This window comes from Pelobates fuscus, chromosome 5 (genome assembly GCF_036172605.1).
Source record: "Pelobates fuscus isolate aPelFus1 chromosome 5, aPelFus1.pri, whole genome shotgun sequence".
Taxonomy (NCBI): Eukaryota; Metazoa; Chordata; class Amphibia; order Anura; family Pelobatidae; genus Pelobates; species Pelobates fuscus.
In genome coordinates, this window is record NC_086321.1 from 76,653,747 (window position 1) to 76,681,572 (window position 27,826).

A 27,826-nucleotide genomic window follows, 5' to 3' on the forward strand; every position below is an offset into this window, starting at 1 on the left:
ACAGGGTGACTGAGGGGGGGTGACAGGGTGACTGAGGGAGGGGTTGAGAGGGTGACTGGGGGGGGGTGACAGGGTGACTGAGTGGGGGTGAGAGGGTGACTGAGGGAGGGGGTGACAGGATGACTGAGGGAGGGGGTGACAGGATGACTGAGTGACTGGGGGGGGTGACTGAGGGAGGGGTGACTGGTGACTGGGGGGGTGACTGGTGACAGAGTGACAGGCTGACTGAGGGAGGGGGTGACTGGTGACAGGGTGACTGGGGAGGGGGTGACTGGTGACAGAGTGACTGAGGGGGTGACTGAGTGGCTGAGGGGGGATGACAGGGTGACTGAGGGAGGGGGTGACAGAGTGACTGGGGGGTGACTGGTGACAGGGTGACAGGGTGACTGAGGGGGGTGACAGGGTGACTGGAGTTGACTGGTGACAGGGTGACTGAGGGGGGGTGACAGGGTGACTGAGGGAGGGGTTGAGAGGGTGACTGGGGGGGGTGACAGGGTGACTGAGGGAGGGGGTGACAGGGTGACTGAGGGAGGGGGTGACAGGGTGACTGAGGGAGGGGGTGACAGGGTGACTGAGGGAGGGGGTGACAGGGTGACTGAGGGAGGGGGTGACAGGGTGACTGAGGGAGGGGGTGACAGGGTGACTGAGGGAGGGGGTGACAGGGTGACTGAGGGGGGTGACTGAGGGAGGGGGTGAGAGAGTGACTCAGGGGTGGTGACAGGGTGAGGGGGGGTGACTGGTGACAGGGTGACTGAGGGGGGGGTTACAGGGTAACTGAGGGAGGGGGTGAGAGGGTGACTGAGGGGGGTGACATGGTGACTGAGGGAGGAGGTGAGAGGGTGACTGAGGGAGGGGGTGAGAGGGTGACTGAGGGGGAGTGACAGGGTGACTGAGGGAGGGGGTGACAGGGTGACTGAGGGGGGTGACAGGGTGACAGGGTGAGGGGGGTGACAGGGTGACAGGGTGAGGGGGGTGACAGGGTGACAGGGTGAGGGGGGTGACAGGGTGAGGGGGGGTGACTGGTGACAGGGTGACTGGTGACAGGGTGACTGAGGGAGGGGTTGAGAGGGTGACTGAGGGGGGGTGACAGGGTGACTGTGTGGGGGGTGAGAGGGTGACTGAGGGAGGGGGTGAGAGGGTGACTGAGGGAGGGGGTGAGAGGGTGATTGAGGGGGGTGACAGGGTGACTGAGGGAGGGGGTGACAGTGTGATTGAAGGGGGTGACAGGGTGACTGAGGGAGGGGGTGAGAGGGTGACTGAGGGAGGGGGTGACAGGGTGATTGAGGGGTTGACAGGGTGACTGAGGGAGGGGGTGACAGGGTGAGGGAGGGTGACAGGGTGACTGAGGGAGGGGGTGACAGGGTGAGGGAGGGTGACAGGGTGACTGAGGGAGGGGGTGAGGGGGTGACAGGGTGAGGGGGGTGACAGGGTGACTGAGGGAGGGGGTGACAGGGTGAGGGGGGGTGACAGGGTGACTGCGGGAGGGAGTGAGGGTGAATTTACAATAATATTTTCTTACCATGATTCAATGGCTGACTCTCTCCATCCCAGGCAGTGCAGGAGGTGCAGGCAGAGTGTCCGCAGGGGAGAAACCTTGCAGAATGCACGCTCTGCGCCCCCTGCTGGTACACTCCATAACAGCATCCCTGGTGCTCAGTGATGACTCAGAACACAGGCTGGGAATCCCCTCCCTGTGCTCTGACTCACTCACTGAGCGCCTGAGCCGCGAGGGAGAAGACGACCAGCAGGAGGGACAGAGTGTGGCACCCCCCTACTGGATGGCACCCGGGGCGGACCGCCCCCCCCGCCCCCCCCTTAGTACGCCGCTGTTCTTCAGTATATATTAATGTGGATCCTATGGCAAGAGATATGCATATGATTGCTGCAACAAACTTGCAGATAACTTGTGATTGGATAACTCGAGACAAGGTGCTACAGCTATTAAAGAAAATTAATGTAAATAAAGCTCCGGAGCCTGACGGTATCCACCCACGAGTACTTAAGGAGCTAAGTGGGGAAATAAGTGAACCTCTGTATTTAATTTTTCAAAATTCTTTTGTTTCAGGTATTGTACCGGAGGATTGGAGGAAGGCAGATGTTGTTCCTATATTTAAAAAGGGTTCAAAATCCTTACTTGGAAATTATAGACCTGCGAGCTTAACTTCTGTGACTGGGAAATTATTTGAACGGCTATTAAGGGATAATATTCAGGAATTCATTGGGAAGAACTGTGTTATTAGCAATAATTAGCATGGTTTTATGAAACATAGGTCATGTCAAACTAACCTAATTGCATTCTACAAAGAATTAAGTAGAAATATAGATCAGGGTGTTGCAGTGGATGTGATCTACTTGGATTTTGCCAAGGCATTTGATACAATTCCTCACAATAGGTTAGTGTTCAAACTAAAAGAAATTGGTCTAGATGGATACTCTTGTTCTTGGGTAGAACATTGGCTTAAGGATAGAGTACAGCGAGTTGTCATAAATGGTAAATTTTCAAGCTGGACAAAAGTGGTAAGTGGTGTCCCTCAGGGTTTTGTTTTGGGACCGCTTCTATTTAACATATTTATAAATGATCTTTAAATGGGCATTGAAAGCCATGTTTTAGTGTTTGCAGATGAGACAAAACTTTGTAGAGTAATAAAATGTGAGCAGGATATTGCCTTGCTGCAGAGGGATTTGGATAGATTGGGGGACTGGGCACTAAAATGGCAGATGAAATTTCGCGTAGAAAAATGCAAAGTTATGCACTTCGGGGTTAAGAATGCACAAGCAATTTACACCCTAAATGGTAGTGAACTAGGGATAACCACACAAGAGAAGGATTCGAGAATTGTTATAGACAACAAATTAGGTAGCAATATGCAAGGTCAATCTGCCGTTGCTAAGGCCAGTATGGTTTTGTCATGTATAAATAGGGGCATAAATTCGAGATGAAAATATAATTTTGCCTCTTTATAAATCGCTGGTAAGACCACACCTTGAATATGCTGTGCCATTTTGGGCACCTGTTCTAAAGAAAGATATCATGGCACTAGAAAAAGTGCAGAGACGAGCTACAAAATTGATAAAAGGAATGGAGCATTTTAGTTATGAAGAAAGGTTAAAAAATTTAAATCTCTTCAGTTTGGAAAAATGGCGCCTGAGAGGGGATATGATAACATTAAACAAATATATTCGGGGTCAGTACAAACCATTATCTGGAAATCTATTCATAAACAGGGCTATACATAGGACATACATTTAGGCTTGAAGAAAGGAGATTTCACCTAAGGCAAAGAAAAGTTTTTTTTTTTACAGTAAGAGCAATAAGGATATGGAATTCTTTGCCTGAAGAGGTGGTTTTGTCAAAGTCTATACAGATGTTTAAACTGCAATTGGATAAATACTTGCAAAAACATAACATACAGGGATATCATTTCTAATTAGTGGGGTAATAGCTGCTTGATCAAAGGAGACATCTGACTGCTTTTTTGTGGTCAAGAAGGAATTTTTTCCTAGTTTGTTGCAAAATTGGAAGCGCTTCAGACTGTTTTTTTGCCTTCTTTTGGATCAACAGCAAAAGCATATGTGAGGAAGGCTGAACTTGATGGACGCAAGTCTCTTTTCAGCTATGTAACTATGTAATAATTTAAGGGCTAACTGCACCCACGCTAAATGACAAACACATAACCGGCTTTTTAAGTAAAGGCAGAAATAGAGTCTTTGACTCCGGCACACATCACATGTGTCTCTTGGTACGCATTCATAGTCAAAAATCAAAGGAATCAATCAAATGAATGGCCAAGATCACGAAGGGCACCTAATCATCTAGTCCCTTGAGCAACATGTTGTGCTTAGTATATGCAGTGTTTTTTGGGGGGTTGAAGTTAGCAGTCCACTATTAAATATGTTTCTTGGAAGACCGGTTTTATCCTCATACCTGACCATGTGTATGTATCTTGCCATTCACTACAACCCAGGACAATCCTGGTCTCTCAGTGCCCACAATGATCATAGTTCTACATTCTCCAAAGACAGAGAGGGGACTACAGGTCTTTTGGACACGGATTCACTAATTTTAGTAATTAAAGGATACCATACATCCCATCCTCAAACTCCAAAGCTGCTCTCCTAATTATCTTCTCTCTTACAAGGTCTGAAGCTTTTTTAGGTTTGGGTGTGGAATTTTCTGACTTCCGAAGGGTTAGCCTCTATCAAGAAAAGAAAAAAAAATGTTATATACATACACACACACACACACACACACACACTCTTAACAATTCTACAATATATGAAAAATATTCAGCAGATCCTATTACATTTGACACATTTGTAACATTGTTAGTTTTGCTCAACTCAAGCTGTCAAAGGCTTGTAACATGATACATTCAATAAAATGTAGTTTTCTGCATAATACAACATAAAAATGCACAACTACAGTTGTGCAACATACAGTGAGGACCTCTCATCAAACAACAGATTTAAAAACCAAGCAATTAGTCAGCCAATTAAGCTTCAGAGCTGAAACATGCAATGTTTTCTGCTAAGTTTTGTCAAATAAAAACTTGAAGTTAACCCACTGACTTGTGTGCAGGGCACTGGACTCTATTAGATAGTTTGAGTGTTCCTTTAATCCTATGTTCTTGGAATGTACCTTTAAATTTACATAGCAAATAGGTATTTTACCACTAACACATACAGGAAAACTGCTATTCAATTGCCAGAGATGTGCTTGCCTCTAATAATTCTTTCCCTGCAGATTCTCCTGAGATTCTCAAGTGCAATATGCATTCATGTACTTGTTGTGAAAGGCTTATAAACTGTTACTAAACCTCTGGTAACTACCGTATATACTCGAGTATAAGCCGACCCGAATATAAGCCGAGGCCCCTAATTTTACCCAAAAAAACTGGGAAAACTTATTGACTCGAGTATAAGACTAGGGTGGGAAATGCAGCAGCTACTGGTAAATTTCTAAATAAAATTATATCCCCCCAAAATTATATTAATTGAATATTTATTTACAGTGTGTGTATATAATGAATGCAGTGTGTGTGTGTGTGTGTGTATATGAGTGCAGTGTGTGTGTGTGTGTGTGTGTGTGTATGAGTGCAGTGTGTGTGTGTGTGTGTGTGTATGAGTGCAGTGTGTGTGTGTGTGTGTGTGTATGAGTGCAGTGTGTGTGTGTGTGTGTGTATGAGTGCAGTGTGTGTGTGTGTGTGTATGAGTGCAGTGTGTGTGTGTGTGTGTATGAGTGCAGTGTGTGTGTGTGTATGAGTGCAGTGTGTGTGTATGAGTGCAGTGTGTGTGTGTGTGTATGAGTGCAGTGTGTATGTGTATGAGTGCAGTGTGTGTGTGTATGAGTGCAGTGTGTGTGTGTATGAGTGCAGTGTGTGTGTGTGTGTATGAGTGCAGTGTGTGTGTGTGTGTGTGTATGAGTGCAGTGTGTGTGTGTATGTATGAGTGCAGTGTGTGTGTATGAGTGCAGTGTGTGTGTATGAGTGCGTGTGTGTGTGTGAATGCAGTGTGTGTGTGTGAATGCAGTGTGTGTGTGTGTGTGTGTATATGAGTGCAGAGTGTGATGCAGAGCCTTGGTGGGGGGTGGGCATTTTTAATATTTTTTTTATTATTATTTTAAATTTTTTTTGTTATATTATTATTTATTTTTATTATTATTTTTATTAAAAAAAATTTCGTCCCCCCTCCCTGCTTGATACATGGCAGGGAGGGGGGCGCTCCTTCCCTGGTGGTCCAGTGGCATTGGCAGTTCAGTGGGGGGAGGGGGGCTGGCAGAGAGCACTTACCTCTCCTGCAGCTCCTGTCAGCTCCCTTCTCCTCCGCGCCGGTCCGTGCAGCTCTTCTGTCAGCTCACACTGTAAGTCTCGCGAGAGCCGCACTATGACCCTGCGGCTCTCGCGAGGTTTACACTGGGAGCTGACAGGTGCTGAACGGACCGGCGCGGAGGAGGAGGGAGCTGACAGGAGCTGCAGGAGAGGTAAGAGCCATGTAAATTGCCATAATACAGACACTGACTCGAGTATAAGCAGAGCTGGGGTTTTTCAGCACAAAAAATATGCTGAAAAACTCGGCTTATGCTCTAGTATATACGGTACACTTGTTGCGATTCCACACATACCTGCCACTATGGAGTTACCATATTTAAACATAAAATAATAGAACTGAATAAGTATCTGCTATAGAACAAAAAAAATCATACCTCTATTTTTTTCTGATAGTTTTCTCCTTTGAGAATTCGATCCACATAAATGCTTGGAATGTGGACATCTTCAGGTGCAAATGTTCCAGTTTCAACAATTTCCTCAACCTGCCAAAAGAGAGGAAATTAAATAAATAAAATATATCATTACTTAAAGCGGATCTGTCACTTTCTGGAGTCTTTGCAGGTGGTACAGTTGGAGAATATGCAGTTTGGATCCAGTGAAAGGTAGGTATATTTATCTGAAGCCATCTTCTTCCTCCAGAACTTGTTCAGCTCATGGCACTTAATTGACCAGGAGGCAAAAATCAGTGCTATACTTACACGCATGTGCAAGAGCACAAGATTACAATAAATCAATGGGGGATGCCACAAAACTCCTGAATCCCACAGTTGTTACTTGTGGATAGTGGAGCTCTGCCTTTTATCAACCGCGGGCCTGTCCATAAGACAAATTAGTCTCTACTTCAATGAAAATCCAAAGCAGTAAGCAAGCTTAAAAAACTTAGAATATTTCAGATAAACAGAAGGAAAATGGGCGGGTTAAGCACCATAACCATGCCTTTTCAAGTGATTTTTTTTCAGAAGGGTGGGAGTTCTCCACAGATTGTTAGTTATGTCAGCTGACATGCTCAGCCTATCAATGCTGTCCAAATATGGACAAAGTGCAGCAATTAGGGATTAATAAAGCAGAACCGTGTTGCATATATTGGTCAAGACAGGATTTCCAAAACAAATATGAAAGAGGGATAATGCTATTCCCAGGGCCTTTCTAAAAAAAATTTCAGAGTAATTACACATAGAAGGATCCAGTACTAGAGGACATGCATGAACACACACAAACCTACGTAACAATCACCACAAGAACATATGACAAAGCAGACATGAAATTTGAATTTCTACATATTGGGAGACTCTCTAGCAGCAACGCGGTGTTCTTTTTACTGAGTGGGCCCCCAATACTTCTACAGAATTTCCATTTTAAATTATTATTTTTTAAATAAAATTAAAAAGTACAAAGTAAGAGGTATAGCAAAAAACAAATGTATTTAGACAAATGAATTTGCATTTGACTAATTAAAAGTAGATTTTACTACTGTTACATTGACTTTCATCCATTACACCTGTATACACTCATGTCACAAACACTATTTCCACCCTCTAGTCAAACATTGAATGCACACTAACAAACTACAATGTCAAACCTTGTGAACGAAACCAACATGCATACATCCATCCTGAGTGGACACAGTGATTCAGTGACGTCAGAGATTGGGCAGATTCAATGCAGCTGAAACTTCCTGCATACCAACACTCACATCCTCTCTCTCATTGCATGGAGTAAGCATGTATTACCGTATATACTCTAGTATAAGCCGAGTTTTTCAGCACATTTTTTGTGCTGAAAAACCCCAACTCGGCTTATACTCGAGTCAATAGTCTGTATTATGGCAATTTGCATTGCCATAATACAGACTGGAGGAGAGGGGGGCTGTGAGAGCTGTAACTTACCTCTCCTGCAGCTCCTGTCAGCTCTCTCCACCTCCGCGCCGTCCGTTCAGCACCTTGGTCAGCTCCCAGTGTAAATCTCGCGAGAGCCACGGCTCTCGCGAGACTTACACTGTGAGCTGGCAGAAGAGCTGACCGGACGGCGCAGAGGAGGAGAGAGCTGACAGGAGCTGCAGGAGAGGTAAGTAAACTCTCTGCAGCCCCCACAGCCCCCCACAGAACTACCAATGCTGGACCACCAGGGAAGGAGAGCCCCCCTCCCTGCCATGTATCAAGCAGGGAGGGGGGACGAAAAAATATAATAAAATTTTAAAAATAATAAAATAATGAAATTAAATAAAAAAAACTAAGAAGAAATAATAATAATAAAAAAATTAACATAATTAAATAAATAATAATAAAATTGCCCACCCCCCACCAAGGCTCTGCATCACACACACACACACACACACACACACCCCCTGCATTCATACACACACACACACTGCACTCATACACACACACACACACACTGCACTCATACACACACACACACTGCACTCATACACACACACTGCACTCATACACACACACTGCACTCATACACACACACTGCACTCATACACACACACTGCACTCATATACACACACACTGCATTCATACACACACACTGCATTCATACACACACTGCATTCATATACACACACACACACTGCATTCATATACACACACACACTGCATTCATACACACACACTGCATTCATACACACACACACTGCATCCATACACACACACACTGCATTCATACACACACACACTGCATTCATTATACACACACTGTAAATACATATTCAATTAATATATTTTTTTAGGATCTAATTTTATTTAGAAATTTACCAGTAATGCTGCATTTCCCACCCTAGTCTTATACTCGAGTCAATAAGTTTTCCCAGTTTTTTGGGGTAAAATTAGGGGCCTCGGCTTATATTCGGGTCGGCTTATACTCGAGTATATACGGTACTTTTTATTACTATTTAGACAAAACAGTAAGTGAAACTTTGTCACTATGACACTACCAGTCAGGAGTTTAGTTAACCTTCGAACCACGTTTTTAAGTTACAAAGTCGTAAAAACGTATTAAATACACATACAAATCAGCCCCTTGCTATTCAAAATAGCAAATTGTATTTTTTATTATTTTTATTTATTTTTTTTACTAACATGGCAAAAAAGTTTAACATGACTTTATATTTCATTTTAATAGATTTTTTTTTAATTTCTCAGATGAACTAATCGCACTTTTCACCAATAAAAATAAATAAAAACCACCTACATAAATACACAAAACAAATGAAGTATACAGACAGGAGTGCTCTTGACAGCACCCTGGAGGATTAAAAGATATGGATTGTAACAAGAATTGGGCAATAAATTGTTAGCCTCTTTCAGCTAAAGATGCATTGAAATGATAGAAGATATAAATCCCAACATTCTTTGATTTATTAACTGTTCTGTCTATTATCCACAAACAGTTCTTTGCGAAGAGGCAATTTCTCAAGGTCCGCTAAGGCTGTAAAATCAGCTTGGTTCTTATATCTAACCTGAATCTTACAATAGAATTTTTTTATTTATTTTATATGAGTAGATATTGCCTTGGGAACTGAGCCATGAAGTATTTGTGATTCTTTTTATTTGAGAATTTGTAGAACTTGTTTAATGTTGATTGATACCCTCCAAACTTTCAATTTGCTATTAAAGTGCACTCATCCTGTTTAAATATACTCCCAAGGACCCCAACAGCCCTGGATTTAGCAAGGCAGTCTCAAGGTTGGTCCCATGCCTGGCTTTTAGAAATTCCCACAAAAGCAGCTTTGGCACATCATTAGATCAGCTTAAACTGCATGAAACAGACTTGTGGCTTTCATGCCCAGAAAGCTTCAACTGATATTTGCTCAAGGATAACCCTGAGAAGGCTTGCTTACCAGTGTGGGAAAAAAAAGTTACAAAATAAGATTACAGCAATTATTACAATTACACCAATAAATAGCAAATGTTTACAACTAAGCATCTTTCCCCCAAATCCAAATCTCTTATTTTGTACACAGGGCTGAAACTGCACTGCTACTTTACAAATGCAGGAGATGTGCAGATCAGTTGCTGGCTCCAATCAGAGATATTTTTGAAGGCTGAAATTTTATGTGTGAGAATGGTAACAACTCAATGTTGACCTTATTCAATTAGATCTGATCTATGATCTCCCATTCCAATATATCTCTATAAATCACATCCGATCACCTCACCATTTTTTTTTATTGATCCATAACCTTCACTATATGACACATACACCCCTACAAAACCACACAAACTCAGTATAAAGTAAATAGGTGGGATACAAACAAAGTTGCCAAGGTGGCTGCAGCATGTGCTAATGAATTGTCAAGCGACTTGATTCATTAACTTAAGGCATAAGGTGATATTTCGTTTTTTGCCCAGGGACTGCACAAAGCTGTGTGTGTACAGTGATTAATGGGTTCTATATATAGCGGATTATTATTAAAAAGACTGTGAACGTTAACTAAATAAACATTTTACTGAAAAAAAAAAATAGGGAAGGCGGAGTCAAGCAGCGAACCAGAGCAGTCGCATTCTCCCCGTGCTCTGCAAACTATTGCCCTAAAACTCGAAATTTTGTAAAAAACAGGGGGAATCAACCCCACTGTTATACGCCTGACAGCATGGGACGCAAAACCAAACGACCAAAGGCTGATAAAAGCCCGACAAGCCATGACATTGGCGAGTTATTCCGATGCTCGCAGAAGGCCGCGTGGGATAAGATGGCGCTCCTGGATGAGGGCTCATCGTGCTCCTCGGAGGAATCCTCCCCAGGACTGAGAGAAGGGGCCACTTCCAGCAAAAAAACGGGACCTACCCCCCCAACATCGGGGGACAGGGAACCGGTTACTGCACCACAACTAAAGGCGATGCTCGCAGAACTCCGAGCAAACCTACAGGGAGACATGGCCCTTTTCAGAAAGGCGATCGAGAGCAACACCTCGAGGCTCACCCAGCTAGAAATCTCCAACAACGATCACACCACCAGGCTGACTGCAGTAGAACAGAGTCTGGAAAACCTACAACACAAACTACAGCAGACCGACAGCAGAATTAATACACTGGAAGCAAAAAACAGGTGTGAGGAAGGCTGAACTTGATGGACGCAAGTCTCTTTTCAGCTATCTAACTATGTAACTATATGTAACTATGGAAGAGCACCGGAGGCGATACAACCTCAAGATAAGGGGAGTACCAGAATCACAGGGGATTACAGACTTACCTCATTTCATACGGCGGTTCATGGAAGCCTTCCTCCCGCCTAAACAGGCCAAAGCCATGAAACTGGACGGCATGTTCCGCCTCCCCAGGCCAGCAGGGGCCCCGCAGGACATGACACCTGACCTCATCCTCCGATTCCAATCCCTACAGGACAGGTCCTCACTTCTGGCGGCTATCAGGGGGAAGGCCCCGATAACTTTTGAGGGAGCGACGCTGCTGGTCTTCCCGGATCTAACAAGAAACACACTGAGCTGGCGACGGTCCCTGAAACCCCTCTTACAGGTGCTCCGGACCCGGGACATCCAATACAGGTGGAGCCTACCACGCACCATCCAGCTCACCCTTAAAAGGTGCTACACACCGTGCGGGAACATATCGGGAGCTGGAGGATCTCATGAGAGCCCAGGGTATTATGCCGACGGCTGCGAATGGGGTTCCTAGCCTGGTTACCTTGGATCCGGCAGAAATCCGTGAGTTCGTCCCTAGGAAGGCACAGACCACCCTGTCCGGCAGAGCTGAGACCTGAAAGCTGGGTCAGCGACAACGATGAACACCAGAGGCCCACATACGGCCATGGACTGTTTTCCCAAGGCAAACGTTTTAGTTAAACACCTCTCCCTTTTTTTTTTCACAATGATATGATGTCTAGTACAAATTTTCCCACTACCACAATGCCTCTTAGACTAAGGGGTCACCCAAACAGCGTTGCGATTACCCACTAACCAAAAGCAGCCCATACCCACCAGATACGTTATGGGGACACCACCTTAGATGGCTCGCTACCCAGTTTACCATCACGACAGAGCTCATCCCCCCCACCTCTTTGGCTACACCACATAGCTTTAATGTCCCCCACTTGGGGCACACTCATGCAATAAGAACCATACACTACCCCGCTGCACCGCAGCTTCACTGGAGTAATATACCAACCTATGGGAAGCACTATCCCCAACCCTCACACCCCGACCTGGCACCTACCTTCATGTTACAAGGCCTGAGAGATCTAACTGACCCAGGCAGGCAGCCAATATTTTTTTCCACGCAATCTCACATTCCATGCAACACACGGGTCATGCTAGCCGGGAGTGCTACTTGACGGTTAAATACCTGGCCCACCAACAGGTGGCATACTGCCCAGACAGGGAGGAGGCTGACTGGCTCCCTGTCTAATCGCAACAGCCTACCGTGGACGTGCGAACCCACGGTTATGGCTGCAGCGACCTAGTAATTTTATTATAGTCTCATCCTGTTGAATTAGCATTAATGTATTTGATTGTCACTTCCCCGCCCTGCCAAACGGGCTGTCATTTGTTGTGAGTATCACTACCCAGCGGTAACTCTCGCAGCCTAGCCTTATAATACAGCCCTTACTACGTAATTGGCATACCCTCATGACTGGTGGTGTTAGTGCCACTAAATGTCTGACATTTACCCACACTCCACTCAACTCTTATGTGATGCAAGCCTGACTTGGCAGGCACAGTTTAAACTAGTATTTTTACAAAGCTTGTTTGCGCAAGATGTCGCAGTCTTATTCTGTTAAAAAAAAAAAAAGTGCAGTGATATAATACTTATGCTAATAACTGTCAATTGATATCCTTGTTGAAATTCTTACTGATATGTAATACGTATGATTCCTATATGCACTTCAAAAATAAAGAATTAAAAATAAAAAAAATAAAAAAAATAAAAATAAAAAAAAAAATAGGGAAGATCTGGAGTCCCAGATGAAGACAGAAGTTTGTAGTAAATGAAGCCAAAATCTAGCTGTGTTGGCGAATAAGACCATATACTAACAGGGTGCCCAGCTCATTACAGAAATTAGCGGGCAAAATTAACACAATTTGAGAAGTGGTTCTTTTAGTTACGAAGGTTTCAGTTCCCTACAATTAATATTCAGCAAGGCAAATCCCCCATTATGAAAAAATGTTTGCCCTGTTGACTAGGGGTTAGCAACCGTTTTTCGCATTAAGGGGCCGTATGCCATGTCTGTAAACGAATGGAGGCCACATTCATATATATTGCTAAAGCAGCTACCGTTACCGGGAGAGGAGATTGTAGGTCCCTTGTCCCAGCAGCAGCATGCATCACTGATAGTGGAGATGGTTGGTCCCACTACCCAGCACCAGGCAGCATTACCGGGAGTCAAGACAGTCGGTCCGACTCCCCAGCGGCAGCAGGATTTAAAGTGAGAAGAGACAACCGGTCTCTCTCCCCAGCAGCAGCCAGCAGCACTGGGAGTGGAGATGGTCCCACTACCCAGCCGGCGTTATCGGGAGTCGAGAGTTGGTCCGACATACAGATACACCACTCCGATACTGGCACATACACACACACTCAGATGCACATAGTGACACATACCTTGACACACAAATACACACATACTCCGATACACACACACAACTTGGCACATGAAAACACACTGATAAACACACAGTGACACATTCACAATCTGACATACATCACAGCCACACTCCTGTTAGCCAACATCACCAGGACCACAATGTAAGTTGAGGCTGATGGGAGTGAGCTGCTGCATGCTCACTCCAGCCTCTTCTCTGTCATGCATGCTGCTCCCTCTCTGGGCTGCAGTCTCCAGCCTCCACACCTACTGTGCGGCAGCAGTTCTGAACTTCGGGCGATACTACAGGGGCTATTGCTATTGCAAGCGCATTAGGTCTCCCCTGCCGCCTGACAGTCACAGGAGAAGCATGGGCGGAGTCTGATCCAGCACCGAGGAACATCGCCGCAAAGTGTAAAATGTTTACAACAGCCTGTTCTTTTACTATTTAACAGGAAAAACAAAATCTAGATAACATTTAACAGACAAAGTAATAGCACAACAGTTATTAAAGAAACTGTAGATTGGTCAAAAGTTCTTTCTAGATTTGTTAGAAGATCATTGAACATTTTTTAAAAATTTCATGCAATTGCAATAAAAAGAATTTCAATTTCATTACATGACAGGAGGCAAATATTTGCTTAAGTCTCTTTACTAGAACTCCACAGCAGCACATTAACACAGAGTGTAAACAACAAATCAGAAAAAAGAAAGAAGACCATAAAACTCCCGTGCCTACAAACTACTTCCTCTTTCTTTGCTGCTCCACATCAGTACAGGTCAGAGTACCACTGCCTTCTGCTCATAGTGGGTGGCTGTGGGATCTTATATTGCTTATTTACATTATATTATATTTAGTTTAATTGGATATTTATAGTTTTTTTCTGTATTTTGTTTTTCCCTAGTTTACTTTATTTTGTATATTTTATTTTATTTTGATTTGTGGGCCTTCTTTTGCTTGCCTGTATCTTGGGATTCTAACACCCCTGTCTATCTTCCCTCCGATCTTTATATCTTATCACAACCTTTTTCCTTATATCGGGCTGTGTGTGGATGAATGGCGGGCGGACCAATCTCCCTCGGAGGACGAAGGCGGGTGGGGCGAGGAGGACCCGTACGATTCTGCATACTCAAGGGAAACCCATGGCTTCACTACGCAACATCTACGCGCTCCCCTAGAAGAGGACGTTTTCCTGGATTCTACGGGCGAACCCCTCTTCGACCCACGTACCATTCGGAACCCCAGGTCTCCTGAATGGTCCTTGCCCGACCATCTGGCGCAGTTTGTGCACTATTGGGTCCGCAGACCCCTCGATTGGGAAGTACGGAAGAGGTTGAGGGCAGAATGTCCCAGGCCCCCTTTGCCAGACAAGGTCGCTGTGACTCCTAGGCTTCCCTTCTTGACTACGTTCAGCGAATTGGTCTCGAGAAGACATATTTCAACAGTTTTATTTCAGACCTGTGGAACATGCATTGTTTGCTTTATTGGCTGAGCGTTGAAACAGCAAATATTGCCTATGACAGGAGGCAAATATTTCCCACCCTTTTTCTCCCCTTGTTTGCATATGTTATCTAGTGATATTTGGGTATACTAGGTAGGTATACTGTTCTTCAAATGCTTATTGTTGTACCTTATCACCACACTTTTTTCTTACAGTCTAGGGTAGGAATCTTAGACTGTTTGGTGGTGCTGACTGATTTTGAACTGGGTGGCTGCATGTATTTTTATATGTACATTTCATTGGCTAATCACCTTTTTCGATTCTGTTTCTCTTGTTTCAGTGTAGTTTCCGTGATAGTACCAAACTTTAATTTCCGTCTTGGCTGAAGAATTTTGTTGGGAGTCGTTATTTCCTTCAAGAGACGGACCGGACTGTTAATTTGTTCCATTGTTTTCTGACTGTTTTGTTAAGTCGTAGCTTGAAAGAGGAAGTAGTTTGTAGGGAAGGGAGTTTTATAGTTTCCTCTCTTTTTTCTGATTGGTTGTTTACTCTCTGTGTTAATGTGCTGCTGTGGAGTTCTAGTAAAGAGAGACTTAAGCAAATATTCGCTTCCTGTCATTAATAAAATTAAGATTATAGGTACACTAAAACTAGCATAATGTACAATTTTATCGCATGACAGGAGGCGTCATATTTGCATATCTCTCTTTACTGAAAACTTCCAGCAGCACAGAACAACCAACCAGAAAACATTCCAACATTACACAAAAGGCCCCAACACACCCAGCTCTTCCTCTTTCTTTGCTGCTCCAGTCATAGCACAGGTCAGAGTTTTTGGTCCTCCTGACTTTACACTGTATTTTGTACTGCATTCTCATATTAGTTTTCTTATGGTTCTACATGGTACCTACTATTCTGCTGCCACCTACTACTGTCAGACTTGTAATTTTCTCACTATCACCCTTTTCCTCAACCTGAGGCCTACTCACCCCCTTCTTTCTCTGGTGCCAGGGTCAGTCCTGCCTCCCTAGCCCCTCCCGGCTAGCAAGTGCAGCGATCACGTTTCTAATTGTCTTTCGATCCCTTTGTGGCCATCTGTGGTGAGGTGTAGGGGTGGTAAGGGGTGCCAGCACTACTTGCCAGTGGGTGGGCCCGCAAATCCACAGACCCCGCCACGTATTGTGCACAGTGGCCATCTTGGATCTCGCAAGTACAACGTTGCCCATTTTCTCCCTCCCTCCAGAGTTGTATTTCCGCGATCTGGACCTTCAACTACCCTCCGACAAGCGCTTCTATCTGCAGCTGGCATATACTGCCTATTAAAAAGGAACCTACAAGTCCTGCTTAACTGCCATAAGGTACCTTTTGCAAAGGAAATATATTAAATGTATGCCATTAAAGGAGTGCTTATTATACACACACACACACGTCATTCTCTATGGGATTACTGTCACATAGGACCACAACCTGTTAGCTGCAACTGCTTAACGGTTTATGTACCACGCTCTGTGGTGTACCTAATTGCAGGGCTGCATTCTGTGCTAGATGCCCTTACATTGTGCCAGTTTGCCTATATACCTGTTGCCATTTGTGGGTGCCCTCTGTTCCACATGGGGTGAGCCCCTAGAGATCAGATGTGACACGATCACTGGCACGAGGAGTCTCCCCCCTATTTATCATGCTGTTTATAGACACCTGTATTTTGCTGACCATGAGGGTCCCAGCCTTGACGTACAACTGGGGTGAGCACCTTTGCGGTATATGTCACCAATGGCAACTTTGATTCCACCCTAGAATAAATGGGCATGTTTGGGGGTCCACCTCACAAATTTGGAGACTCCCACGTCTCATTTCACTTATAGAAACCCCCCCCTTTCGTACACCTGGAGGGTGAGCCCCTCTTATTTGGCACTATACTCCTATTTGAAAAAAACAGACACACACAAGCCAATTCCTGGATGAGCCCCAGTTGTACAATGAGCCTGGTACCTGGAGTGCGTCTCCGACTACCGTACGCCCACTGACATGCCCTAAACACACTTCAAGTACGTGATTGAAACTGTACTGGTGATGATTATCCTGAGAGGAATAGCCACGCTCCCCCACCCAAACCAAAGGGTGATGCCGCCCTGCGTCTCTCAGTGCAACGCCAACGCTGCTATCTGCACAGAGAGACACAGGTCGGCACTTCTGAGAACGGATTTGAAACTCCTGGAACTGGGTTCCAAAGAGCTGAGGCCCCTGGCAAAGGGCCTCTTGTTCGGGTTTGTAGCTGAGCTAAAGAAGCACGTTAACCTAGATGGTGGCTACTATACATGCAAGCCTGGAATGGCAGAGCAATATTTGGGCCATCGCTGGATTTCTTGGTGGAGTCGGATGCCAGCCTCTGGGGCTGGGGAGCCCATTGCGCGGATGCATCCACAGGAGGTCCGTGGTCGGAGGAAGAGACTGTGTTACATATAAATTGCCTGGAGTTGGTCGCTGGATCATTTGCCATACGTAGTCTGGCCAAAGGCCTCTCAGATTGTTGTATCCTGCTCCAGGTGGACAATATCTCAGCAGTTCGAAACATCGACTAGGAGGAGCCAGATCCCGTTCCCTGACTAAAGAAATGAAGGACATTTACAAATGCTGCCTCTCACGCAACATCATGCTGCAGGCGGAGTAGCTCCTGGGGGTCACCAACCTCATGGTGGGCTGGTTCTCTCGCCACTGGCGAGACCCCAGTGACTGGCGGCTAGATTACTCAATGTTTCACACCCGGATGGATCTCAGGGGCCTTCTGCAAGTGGAATTGTTTGCCTCCAGGACAAACAGCCAACTCCCGAGGTACTTCAGTTGGCTCTCAGACCCGGAATGCGAGGAGGTGGATGCATTCCTACAGAATTGGCCGGACAAGGAGGCCTACACCGTTCCTCCATTTGCCATGCTGACTAGGGGGAATACATCACTTCCGCTTCCATGGAGGATGCCTCCTTCTCCTCATTCTCCTCTGAAGGGGCCAAGCATGGTTCCCGGATCTACCGAATTGTTTAGGACCATCCACTTATTTTGCCAGCATTTCCCCTCCTCCTGACAGGACCTCGGGGGAGAGACGGAAAACATCTGCTGGTATTAGAAGGGAAACCAGACCTAGTGGCTTGGACACTTTCCAGGAGCCTGGACGGTCCACGACTTATCGCAGGCATCTAAAGCACTAGACAAGGTTACATCTCCGCCTGGAATGTTTGGGGGAAAAACATTTTTTAGCCAGTATAGATTCTAGCTTAGGTGAACATTCGGTTCACAGGGCTGCGGCTTCTCAGGCGTTTTTGGCGGGCGCATCGCTGACCGTGTGTTTTATTTCAGACGATCCTCTCACGCTTTTTACTTTCCTCAATTCTGGGCGTTAAAACTGCAAATATGAAGCCTACTGTCATGTGATAAAATTGTAGATTATGCTAACGGAGTGTACCTATAATCTTAATTTTAGTAATGACAGGAGGCGAATATTTCCTGCCCTTACTTAGTTTCCCACTCTGGGTAATTTCCATTCTGCTCTTATCCTTTTCTAATTTTAGCTTCTCGCTAACTTCACTAGGTTTTTCACACCCTACGCAGTTGTATATTTCATGTTTAGTTATGTTGTTAAGAAGCTTAGATCAGACTAGGATTCTGTATGATGACTGTTAAATTTGGTTTACCATTATATTCGTTGCATCTATTGAACTTAATTGATATACAGTTGTTGGATGATGGATATCATCATTTCAGTTGCCTTACACTTCTTTCTGTTTCTTTTCAGTGTATTTCACACATTATACCTCGTTTCAGGATTCTACGGACACTTTGGATGTTCCCACTACCATAGCCTGGATTACAAGTTTATTTCTGGATTTCTGTTGGATTGTTCGCAGTTTGGACTCTGTTTGAAACTTTAATTTTGGTTCGCTACAAAGAAAGAGGAAGAGCTGGGTGTGTCAGGGCCTTTTGTGTAAAAGTTTAAATATTTTCTGATTGGTTGTTCTGTGCTGCTGGAAGTCTTCAGTAAAGAGAGATATGCAAATAATCGCCCCCTGTCATTACTAAAAGTAAGATTATAGGAACACTCCGTTAGCATAATTTAACATTTATGCTCATGGAAAGTGAAACATAAATACACAATTTAAAAAAAAATTAAAAAAAAAAACACACCAGAATGTCCAGCAGAACTCTGTAAATCGAACATGTTTCTGTACTACACAGAATGTTTGGGTGCTGGCATGGAACCAGAACCAATCACAGTAATCTAAAGAGAACGCACTCCCAAGCTTGCCAACACGCATATCTGCAGAGTGGGGAGATATGCTATAATCAAAAAAAAAAAAAAAAGCAATGGAGTTTACTTATGAATCAGTGAATTTAAAGACAGCAGGAGCTAGTAAGTGACAGGAAATTGAGCTTTTCCCTTTGATTTGCTTTATTTTGAGCTTGTCACCAATTCCAGGGATAAAACATTTTTAGGCTTACTGCTAATGTATAGGGTTGTTTCACGTCACTGTCCCTTTCAGGAAATATTCTAAATAAAACAGTTTTACAAGGAGATGGCTTTTAACTACTTTGTATTAATTAACCTTCAGAGAGGTATTATGACCCAGCTGGTGGCTCATTACAGACAGCAGGTGCCAGACACAGTGTTTAATAGCTATCATTTTGTTTCCATCATTTATGAACAATAAAATTCTAGGAAACTTTCAGAAACAAAGCAGCTCATCTTGGGAAAAAAAAAATTAAAAAAAATTATGATACACACACACACACACACACACGTAAATATATACGAATGCATATCTATATTTATATCTCAATCATTAAAATATTATGATTAGGATCTTAATTTCCACCTGAACATCCAAAATACAATTAAAGGGACACTATAGGCACCCAAACCACTTCAGCTCATTTAAGTTGTCTGGGTGCACTGTCCCTACTGCACTTAGTGCTGAAATGCAAAACATTGCAGTTCCAGAGAAACTGCAATGTATACATTGCAGCACTAGTCTGCCTCCAGTGGACGTCTACTAGACAGCCACTAGAAGCTCTTCCTGGGTGTTAACGGACTTTTGGTCCGGTAACGAACACTGGACATCCTCACGCTCTGCATGAGGGCATCCAACATCGGCTATTTCCCCATAGGAAAGCGTGGATTCAAACATTTCCAGGTCACTTGTGATGACTAATGAAGGTTACTGTAAGGCTGTGGACATTAAATAATAATAAATATATATATATATATATTTTTTTTTTTTTTAAATAACACATTTAAAAAAAAAATAATTGTTACGTATACCCTGGCACATATATTTTAACACAGGTAAAGGGGGTAGATACACGAATGAAAACCTGTGTAATTGTCATGGCACAAGGTTAATTAATAAACCATATATTTGTTAGGTAATTGCAAATTTTAGCTGGAAATAGACAACATTTTTGCCAAATTTGAGTTGAGTGAAAAAGCCTACAAGAGAGCTGCGCAATGCAATTGTGAAAGGAGGGGAAAAAAGGTTGAAATTCATCACAGTTTCCCTAGAGCTGCAGCAAACATTGCACAGCAGATTACACTGTAATTTGAGAGGTGCCAGTAATGAGGAGTACATTCTGTTGGGATTTCAAATGGATATGAAGATGTTTAGCTACATAAATGCATGTGGAAATTGGATATACAGATAAAGCTGCAAAGAAATGTACACACCTCAACAAGGGTCACTTTAGCGGCTTTACACATCGGCTGGTTGAAGTTTCTTGCAGTTTTTCTGTTTAAAAAAAAATAACAATAAAAAAGAATGTATGACATGTTTAAAGAATGATATTCCTCTACATAGCGTTTTTAACATATTTCTGTATCTTCTTTTCAAATAAAGTGTAGAAACATATTCATGTATGTCAAACTAATAAATGTTTTGTTTTTCCACGTGTTTTAATGCAGGTTCCTTTTCTATGATGCCTTGTTTCCTTGATTGTTGTTAAGTCAACTGAGGAAAATGCACATTGACATTTTAACAATATGTCTCAATTAAAGAGACAAATGCTCAAATAAAAAAAATTGATATAAAATAGTATATATATCACTATTTAGTAGATATATTCCAATGAAAACACACATTTAATTATGCATTTATCTGAAGACAGCTTGAAAACAAAAAAAACAAAACAAATCGTCAGGTCTCTTGCAAACTCCCCTTCCAGCCCTGTCCAGACTGTCTGTGGCTGTCCAATCACTGACTTCACAATGCAGCTCAATGATAGGTCTTTGCTAAGCAGGTTCTCTGAGCTAAGCAACCAGGAAATAACATGACCGGCTGTCTGGGGGTGGATAAGGTTAATTTATAAAAATGCCAAATTATAAAAGTACTTATTTTAGAAGTTTGTTAAGGAAGCCTTCTTTTCAGGTTTTGCAGAAACCATGAGAAATGTAAATTACATTTCCTTATAACACCTAAAATGTGCAGATACAATTTGTTAAAGGCCGCTTCATCAAGTAAAATATATGCCCCTTTTTTGACTCAAGCATGGGTACTCGTGACAATGAAATAATGCATTTTTTATATTACAAACAGCTTGTAAATGTCTGGGGAAACTTACTACTCTGCAGCTTTCAATGGCCCATTTGCAGTTGTCTATAGGCATCACTTAGAGCAGGCAGTGGTTTATATGTCCACTCATTCAAAAGTAAATGCCACAATTTGAAAAAGCCTAAATAGCAAAATAAGAAGAATATCTGACCGAGAATTAGCTTGGCTATTTTGACTTTGAATTTACTTTCAATTCTCAGCAATTCTCACCTTACTGAATAACAATCAATGCGAATTTTGCAGACAACAGGGTTATGCAGAGTTATCTGGCTTTCTCATAACTTACAAAAATGCATAAGGCAACTGTTCATAAGCATCACTGATCCAGTCACCGAGCATGCTGACAACTAATGACCACCTTGTAACCTCAATAACAATTTATGCTAAAAACTAGTGTGCAAAGTGTGCAAACGCCAATGTGCAAAGATGCGTAGGAAAAGAGTTCCGTCGCCTTCTGGCCCATAACACGAAAGACTAAAAACCCGGTATTCCCCGTAGAAAACCTGAGCCAGCTATAGCTCAGAGGGGGAAGAACGCTGGGAAAATATACAAGGCAAGCTTTTTTTTTTTTTTTTTACACAGTCCATCGAATCTATGTAGGGACAGAAGAACTATAGTTTTAGGAATAAAGGTTTATATTCCTAACACTATAGTGTTCCTTTACATGGTTACATAGCTGAAAAGAGACTTGCGTCCATCGAGTTCAGCCTTCCTCACATATGTTTTTGCTGTTGATCCAAACAAAGGCAAAAAAAAACTCAGTCTGAAGCGCTTCCAATTTTGCGTCAAACTAAGAAAAAATTCCTTCTTGACCCCAAAATGGCATTTAGATATCTGCTTGGATGAAGCAGCTATTACCACACTAATTAGATCCCTGTATGTTATGTTTTTGGAAGGATTTATCCAATTGCAGTTTAAACATTTGAATGGACTCTGATAAAACCACCTCTTTAGGCAGAGAATTCCACATCCTTATAGTGGTTACTGTAAAAAAACGAAAAAAAACAAAAAACTTTTCTTTGCCTTATATCTCCTTTCTTCAAGCCTAAATGCATGACCTTGTGTCCTATGTATAGCCCTGTTTATGAAAAGATTTCCAGATAATGGTTTGTACTAGCCCCGAATATATTTGTATGTTATCATATCCCCTCTGAGGCGTCATTTTTCCAAACTAAAGAGATTAACAATTTTTAACCTTTCTTCGTAACTAAAATGCTCCATTCCTTTTATCAATTTTGTAGCTCATCTTTGCACTTTTTCTAAAGCCATATCATCCTTCTTTAGAACAAGTGCCCAAAATTGCACAGCATATTCAAGGTGTGGTCTTACCAGCGATTTATAAAGAGGCAAAATTATATTTTCATCCCTAAAATTTATGCCCCTATTTATACATGACAAAACCTTATTGGCCTTAGCAACTGCAGATTGACATCACATATTGCTGCCTAATTTGTTGTCTATAACAATTCCCAAATCCTTCTCGTGTGTGGTTACCCCTTATTCACTAACATTTAGGGTGTAAGTTGCTGGTGCATTCTTGACCCCGAAGTTCATAACTTTGCATTTCTCTACATTCAATTTCATCTGCAATTTTAGTGCCCAGTCCCCCAATCTATCTAAATCCCTCTGCAGCAAAGCAATATGCTCACATTTTATTACTCTACAAAGTTTTGTCTCATCTGCAAACACTAAAATATGGCTTTCAATGCCTATTTAAAGATCATTTAGAAATATGTTAAATAGAAGCGGTCCCAAAACAAAACCCTGAGGGACACCACTTACCACTTTTGTCCAACTTGAAAATTTACCATTAATGACAACTCATGGTACTCTATCCTTAAGCAAATGTTCTACCCAAGAACAAGAATATTCATCTAGACCAATTTCTTTTAGTTTGAACACTAACCTATTGTGAGGAACAGTATTAAATGCCTTGGCAAAATCCAAGTAGATCACATCCACTGCAACACCCTGATCTATACTTCTACTTACTTCTTCCCAGAATGCAATTAGGTTAGTTTGACATGACCTATGTTTCATAAAACCATGCTGATTATTGCTAGTAACAATGTTCTTCCCAATGAATTCCTGAATATTGTCCCTTAATAGCTCTTCAAATATTTTCTCAGTCACAGAAGGTAAGCTCACAGGTCTATAATTTCCAGGCAAGGATTTTGAACCCTTTTTAAATATAGGAACATCTGCCTTCCTCTAATCCTCCGGTACAATATCTGAAACAAAAGAATCTTGAAAGATTGAATATCGAGGTTCACTTACTTCCCCACTTAGCTCCTTCAGTACTCATGGGTGAATACCAATCAGGCCCCAGAGCTTTATTTACATTAATTTTCACTAACAGCTGTAGCACCTTGTCTCGAGTCATCCAAGCACAAGTTATCTGCAAGTATTCTGCAGCAATCATTTGCATATATCTTGCCATGGGATCCTCAATAATATATACGGGAGAAAAATAGTTATTTAAAATTTCTGGGGGTTGGTTTTGGATTCTTTGGCTATCAATTTCTAATTTTCTAGTTTAGCCACTTTAATTGTCTTTTTTGCAAACATTATTGGCTTCCTTATATCTTATATAGGATGCCTCGGATTTGTTCAATTAAAATGATTTAAGTGCCCTTTTCTTATTTTTAATCTCTTGTTTTACTTCTCTACTACGCCACTTCTCTACTAAGCCTTTAAAAGTATATATATATTTTTTTAATTAATACTGTGCTTTGTGCTTGAATGCAATCACGGACACATACATACATACTCACAATCAGTGACCCTAGTACAGATAAATTCACTGACACACGCAAAGGAACACAATCACTGACCCATGCAGAGAGACACAAACACGCACATTGACCCATGGCCTAATGGAAGCGCCGGCCCTGAATGGCAGGCAAGGTTCAAAGTCTAGAAGCCCAAATGGAATCATATGAATCGAAGCTGGCAGACTAGTTTTGCTGTGTCAATAGCACTATATTGCAGTGTTTTACTAACCAGTTTCAACTTTACTTTTGATAGTAATAGTTGAAATCCAGTATGTTTTTATGTTTTGTGAAAAAGGAAAATAAAATATATTATTTGTAATATATTTTTGGGCTGATTTGTCAGCTGACACACTCAATCAAATTTGGGTGAAATTGATTTTGCTTAGTTGGAAGTGCAACTTCTGCATTTGCAAATATAGCTGGGAGCGTTATAATGTATAGAATGCCCCCTTACAGGGTTAAATAGAGCTCTACGAGATTAATCTCATTCTTTTAAGACCCGTCTTAAATCTATTTTATTTTAAAAAGGTTTTTTTTTTGCCAGTCGTTTAAATGCATTAATACATTGTTTTGTTTCCTAACAGACAGCCAAGTCAGATCCTCAAACACAGAAATTAAGAAAATCAATATGTATAGAATGCGCAGTGCCAGGCAGAAGCCAGATATGCTGCAGGCATCTGTCACAAGGCTACGCCAGTCAGCGTTGCCCTGGTGACCAAAACCATCTATGAGGCAACTGAACTTTCACAGACAATTGAGAAAAGAAGGGGAGGAGGGGGGAAATCTCATCATGAATGACAAGTAATAGAGATATACATACATTGTATAAATGCTATATTTACCCTGTGGCCAGGGGGTGTAAATTAAATATCAGCAGAAATGATTTAATTTAAGGTAATATGGAGAGAGAGAGAGGTACAGAGCAGTAGTTTTCAAGTTGTTGCAGTGACTTCAAGTGCACACTTGGAATTATCTTGGGGAGTCATTCTTCAACTGCAAAGTTAGCTCGGTGGCCCATTCTTTAATAGCATATTATGTACTAAAATGCACTCTATATTCGAGTCTTTCCTTGTCAATAATACTACATTAATTCATTATTGCAAGCATTTTCTGGGTGAATGTGAAGGAAGGCAGGGACACAGTGACAATAATCTAGTGTAGCGTACCTTTAAGTACCTACTAATTTGCATAAAAAAAAAAAGTTGTTTGGATACTCCCTTTTGTAAAAATATGATCTAAACACATACTTAAAACATGCACAACTATGGATGTGATCAGAGCAATTCAAGCTGCATGACGTCTACATACACATAAACAAACAAACCAACCAACCATTTCAATAAGCTTGCGCTAGTAGCACCATTCAGAATTCTTAATAAATGAAAACCTGCATAGTGTCTGCAAACATGGGACTGTTAGTGGTAGTTTTTTTTTTTTTTCTTAGGTATTCATAAATTGTAAGCTCTTTTGAGCAGGGCCTTCACCTCTAATATGTCCGTTCTATAATTTTAAAGATCCGCAGAATATGTAGGTGGCATATAAATCAAACAAAATTAAAAAAAAAAAAGTAATAAAATATACGAATAATCTCATCTTTCTCTGTGTTATACACTTCCCATCAAGGTTAAGCTCCAAGAAGTTCATTCTAGTTCATTGATGACTGGAGGCTAAATTCTCCCCTGGATTCTCACCTGAACACAACATTTCCCGCACGATCGGCTTTCCAAGCTTTTACCAATGCAAAGTCTCCAGTAATGGAGGTCTCCATAACAAAATGTCGCCCATTAAATTCCTTGACCTGGATGGAGGGTAGAACATGAAAATGGTGTATGAAGTCTCTACAAAAATTACCATACAAACTCATACATAGTCATAAGAAAACAGCATCTCACAAATCTCAACACCGGTCTTGGTAGGAAAGAGGGGGAGGGGGGGAATAAAAAATAAACAAAATCTACAACCCTTAATGTGACTGTCACCAGATATTAATTAGTTAAAACAAAAACAAAACAAAACAAAAAACACATGGATCGTGTGCTGATATATTTTAATACTGTTCAGTAGTTGGCTTGCAATTTTTATATTAGCGATGGATTAATTGATAACCTCAACATACTAATGGCAGACCGCGAGTAGCACAGCTCATCGGCTTGAATGTCAGGTTTTAATTGGTTGCTCACAGAACAGGCCTGGAAGCTTTTTTTTTTTTTTTTTTTTACAGTAGCAACAGTCACTGCAATGAGTGGCCTTGACAGCCACCTCCACACATAGTAACTGCCAGGTCTTAATTGGTACAATATCTAGGTTATAGTATAACAATATGCTAGTAGGATTTTTATTATTTAATTTTTTTTAAACAGATTTATGTAAAGACAATTTCAGGTGACAGGGGCAGATTACCCTAGAGCAGTGATGGCGAACCTTTTTGAGTGCCCAAACCGCAATACACGACAACTTTTTTTCTTCAAAGTGCCAACAGGGCAATTAAAACTAAATACTGAGGTTTAAGTTTAGAAAAAACAACTCCTACAGTTGCCCGAACTAATTATCCTCCTCTCTCCCCAGCATATCCCCCTCTCCCTCGCAGCACAGATAATGTTTAACTTTTTTTTGGTGCGGGTGGGGGGTTTGAAGTCCACCGAGGCTCCCTACCTGGTGGATCCGATTCCTTCCCGCTGCTGTGAGGGGGTGTGGGAGCACTGACTTACCTGTTAAGTACTGCTCTATCCGGGCTCTCTGCTTATACCGCCAGGAGACCGGAAATTACGTCAATTAGGCAGCCGTGCCTGATTGGCGTCATTTCCAGTCTCCCTGCAGCATCAGCGGAGGGAGCTGTGCTGGAACAGCAGGTAAGTTAGTGCTCCCTTACAGTCCTCCATCCCACTCACGCACAGATACGAAAGCGGAGTAGGCGCCTGCCGTTTTGGGCAGGCAGACGCACGCCTACTCTGCATTGCCGCCTGGGGGAGCCTAAGGCTGCTGACCGGTGTCAGCTGCGCCCCCATAAGCGATCCAGCGACATATGGCTGCGTGCCCACAGAGTGCTCGGCGTGCCATCTGTGACACGCGTGCCATAAGTTCGCCATTGCTGCCCTAGAGGTTCACATACAAGGAAAAGTTGCATCAATGCATTCAATAAACACATAACACATAATGTTGCTAAATATTTGCTTTATAACTAGCATTAAAGCGATAATCCACCCATCACTACCTGCAATAGTGGCTTTCATAGTAGGAATAATCTGGTACCATTCCGCGCTAATGGGCAAACATTTTACTAGGATTTGCCCCCTTGGTGAAAAGGGTCCCAGAGCTGCAGACGCCCGATGCCAATCCAACCGTTTATTCATTGTCTGAGAGTGTCAACTGACTGTTCTTAGACAATGATTGACATTCTGTGCATAGAATAAACATTAGTCAGTCTCAATTACCTCTGTCTGCAATGGTGTTAAACTCTGTATTGAAATGGTCAAGGGGTTGGAGTAACCCTTTGACGAGGAATAGAAATGTTTAAAACAGAACTACTAGATAAATCAAACAAAAAGTTTTACTTGTGTCAGGGTCAGTCATTTGTATAATAAAGTTAAAGTTTAACAGTGTTTGAAATCAGAGAAGTCTGTATGACATATAGGAAGAATATAAAATTAAGAAAATA

The 27,826-nt window shown here is 42.4% G+C and overlaps 1 protein-coding gene across 1 annotated transcript in view; it reads right to left on the bottom strand.

Annotated features, from left to right (window-relative positions):
- OXCT1 (3-oxoacid CoA-transferase 1) overlaps positions 1-27,826 on the bottom strand; it is a 99,125-nt gene that overhangs the window by 52,089 nt on the left and 19,210 nt on the right. Inside the window, exons 6-9 of the mRNA XM_063454007.1 lie at positions 25,863-25,969; positions 20,518-20,578; positions 6,203-6,310; positions 4,082-4,196 (exon numbers count right to left, since the gene is read on the bottom strand). Of these exons, the coding sequence (XP_063310077.1) occupies positions 4,082-4,196; positions 6,203-6,310; positions 20,518-20,578; positions 25,863-25,969 (391 nt within the window). The remainder of the gene's footprint in view (positions 1-4,081; positions 4,197-6,202; positions 6,311-20,517; positions 20,579-25,862; positions 25,970-27,826) is intronic.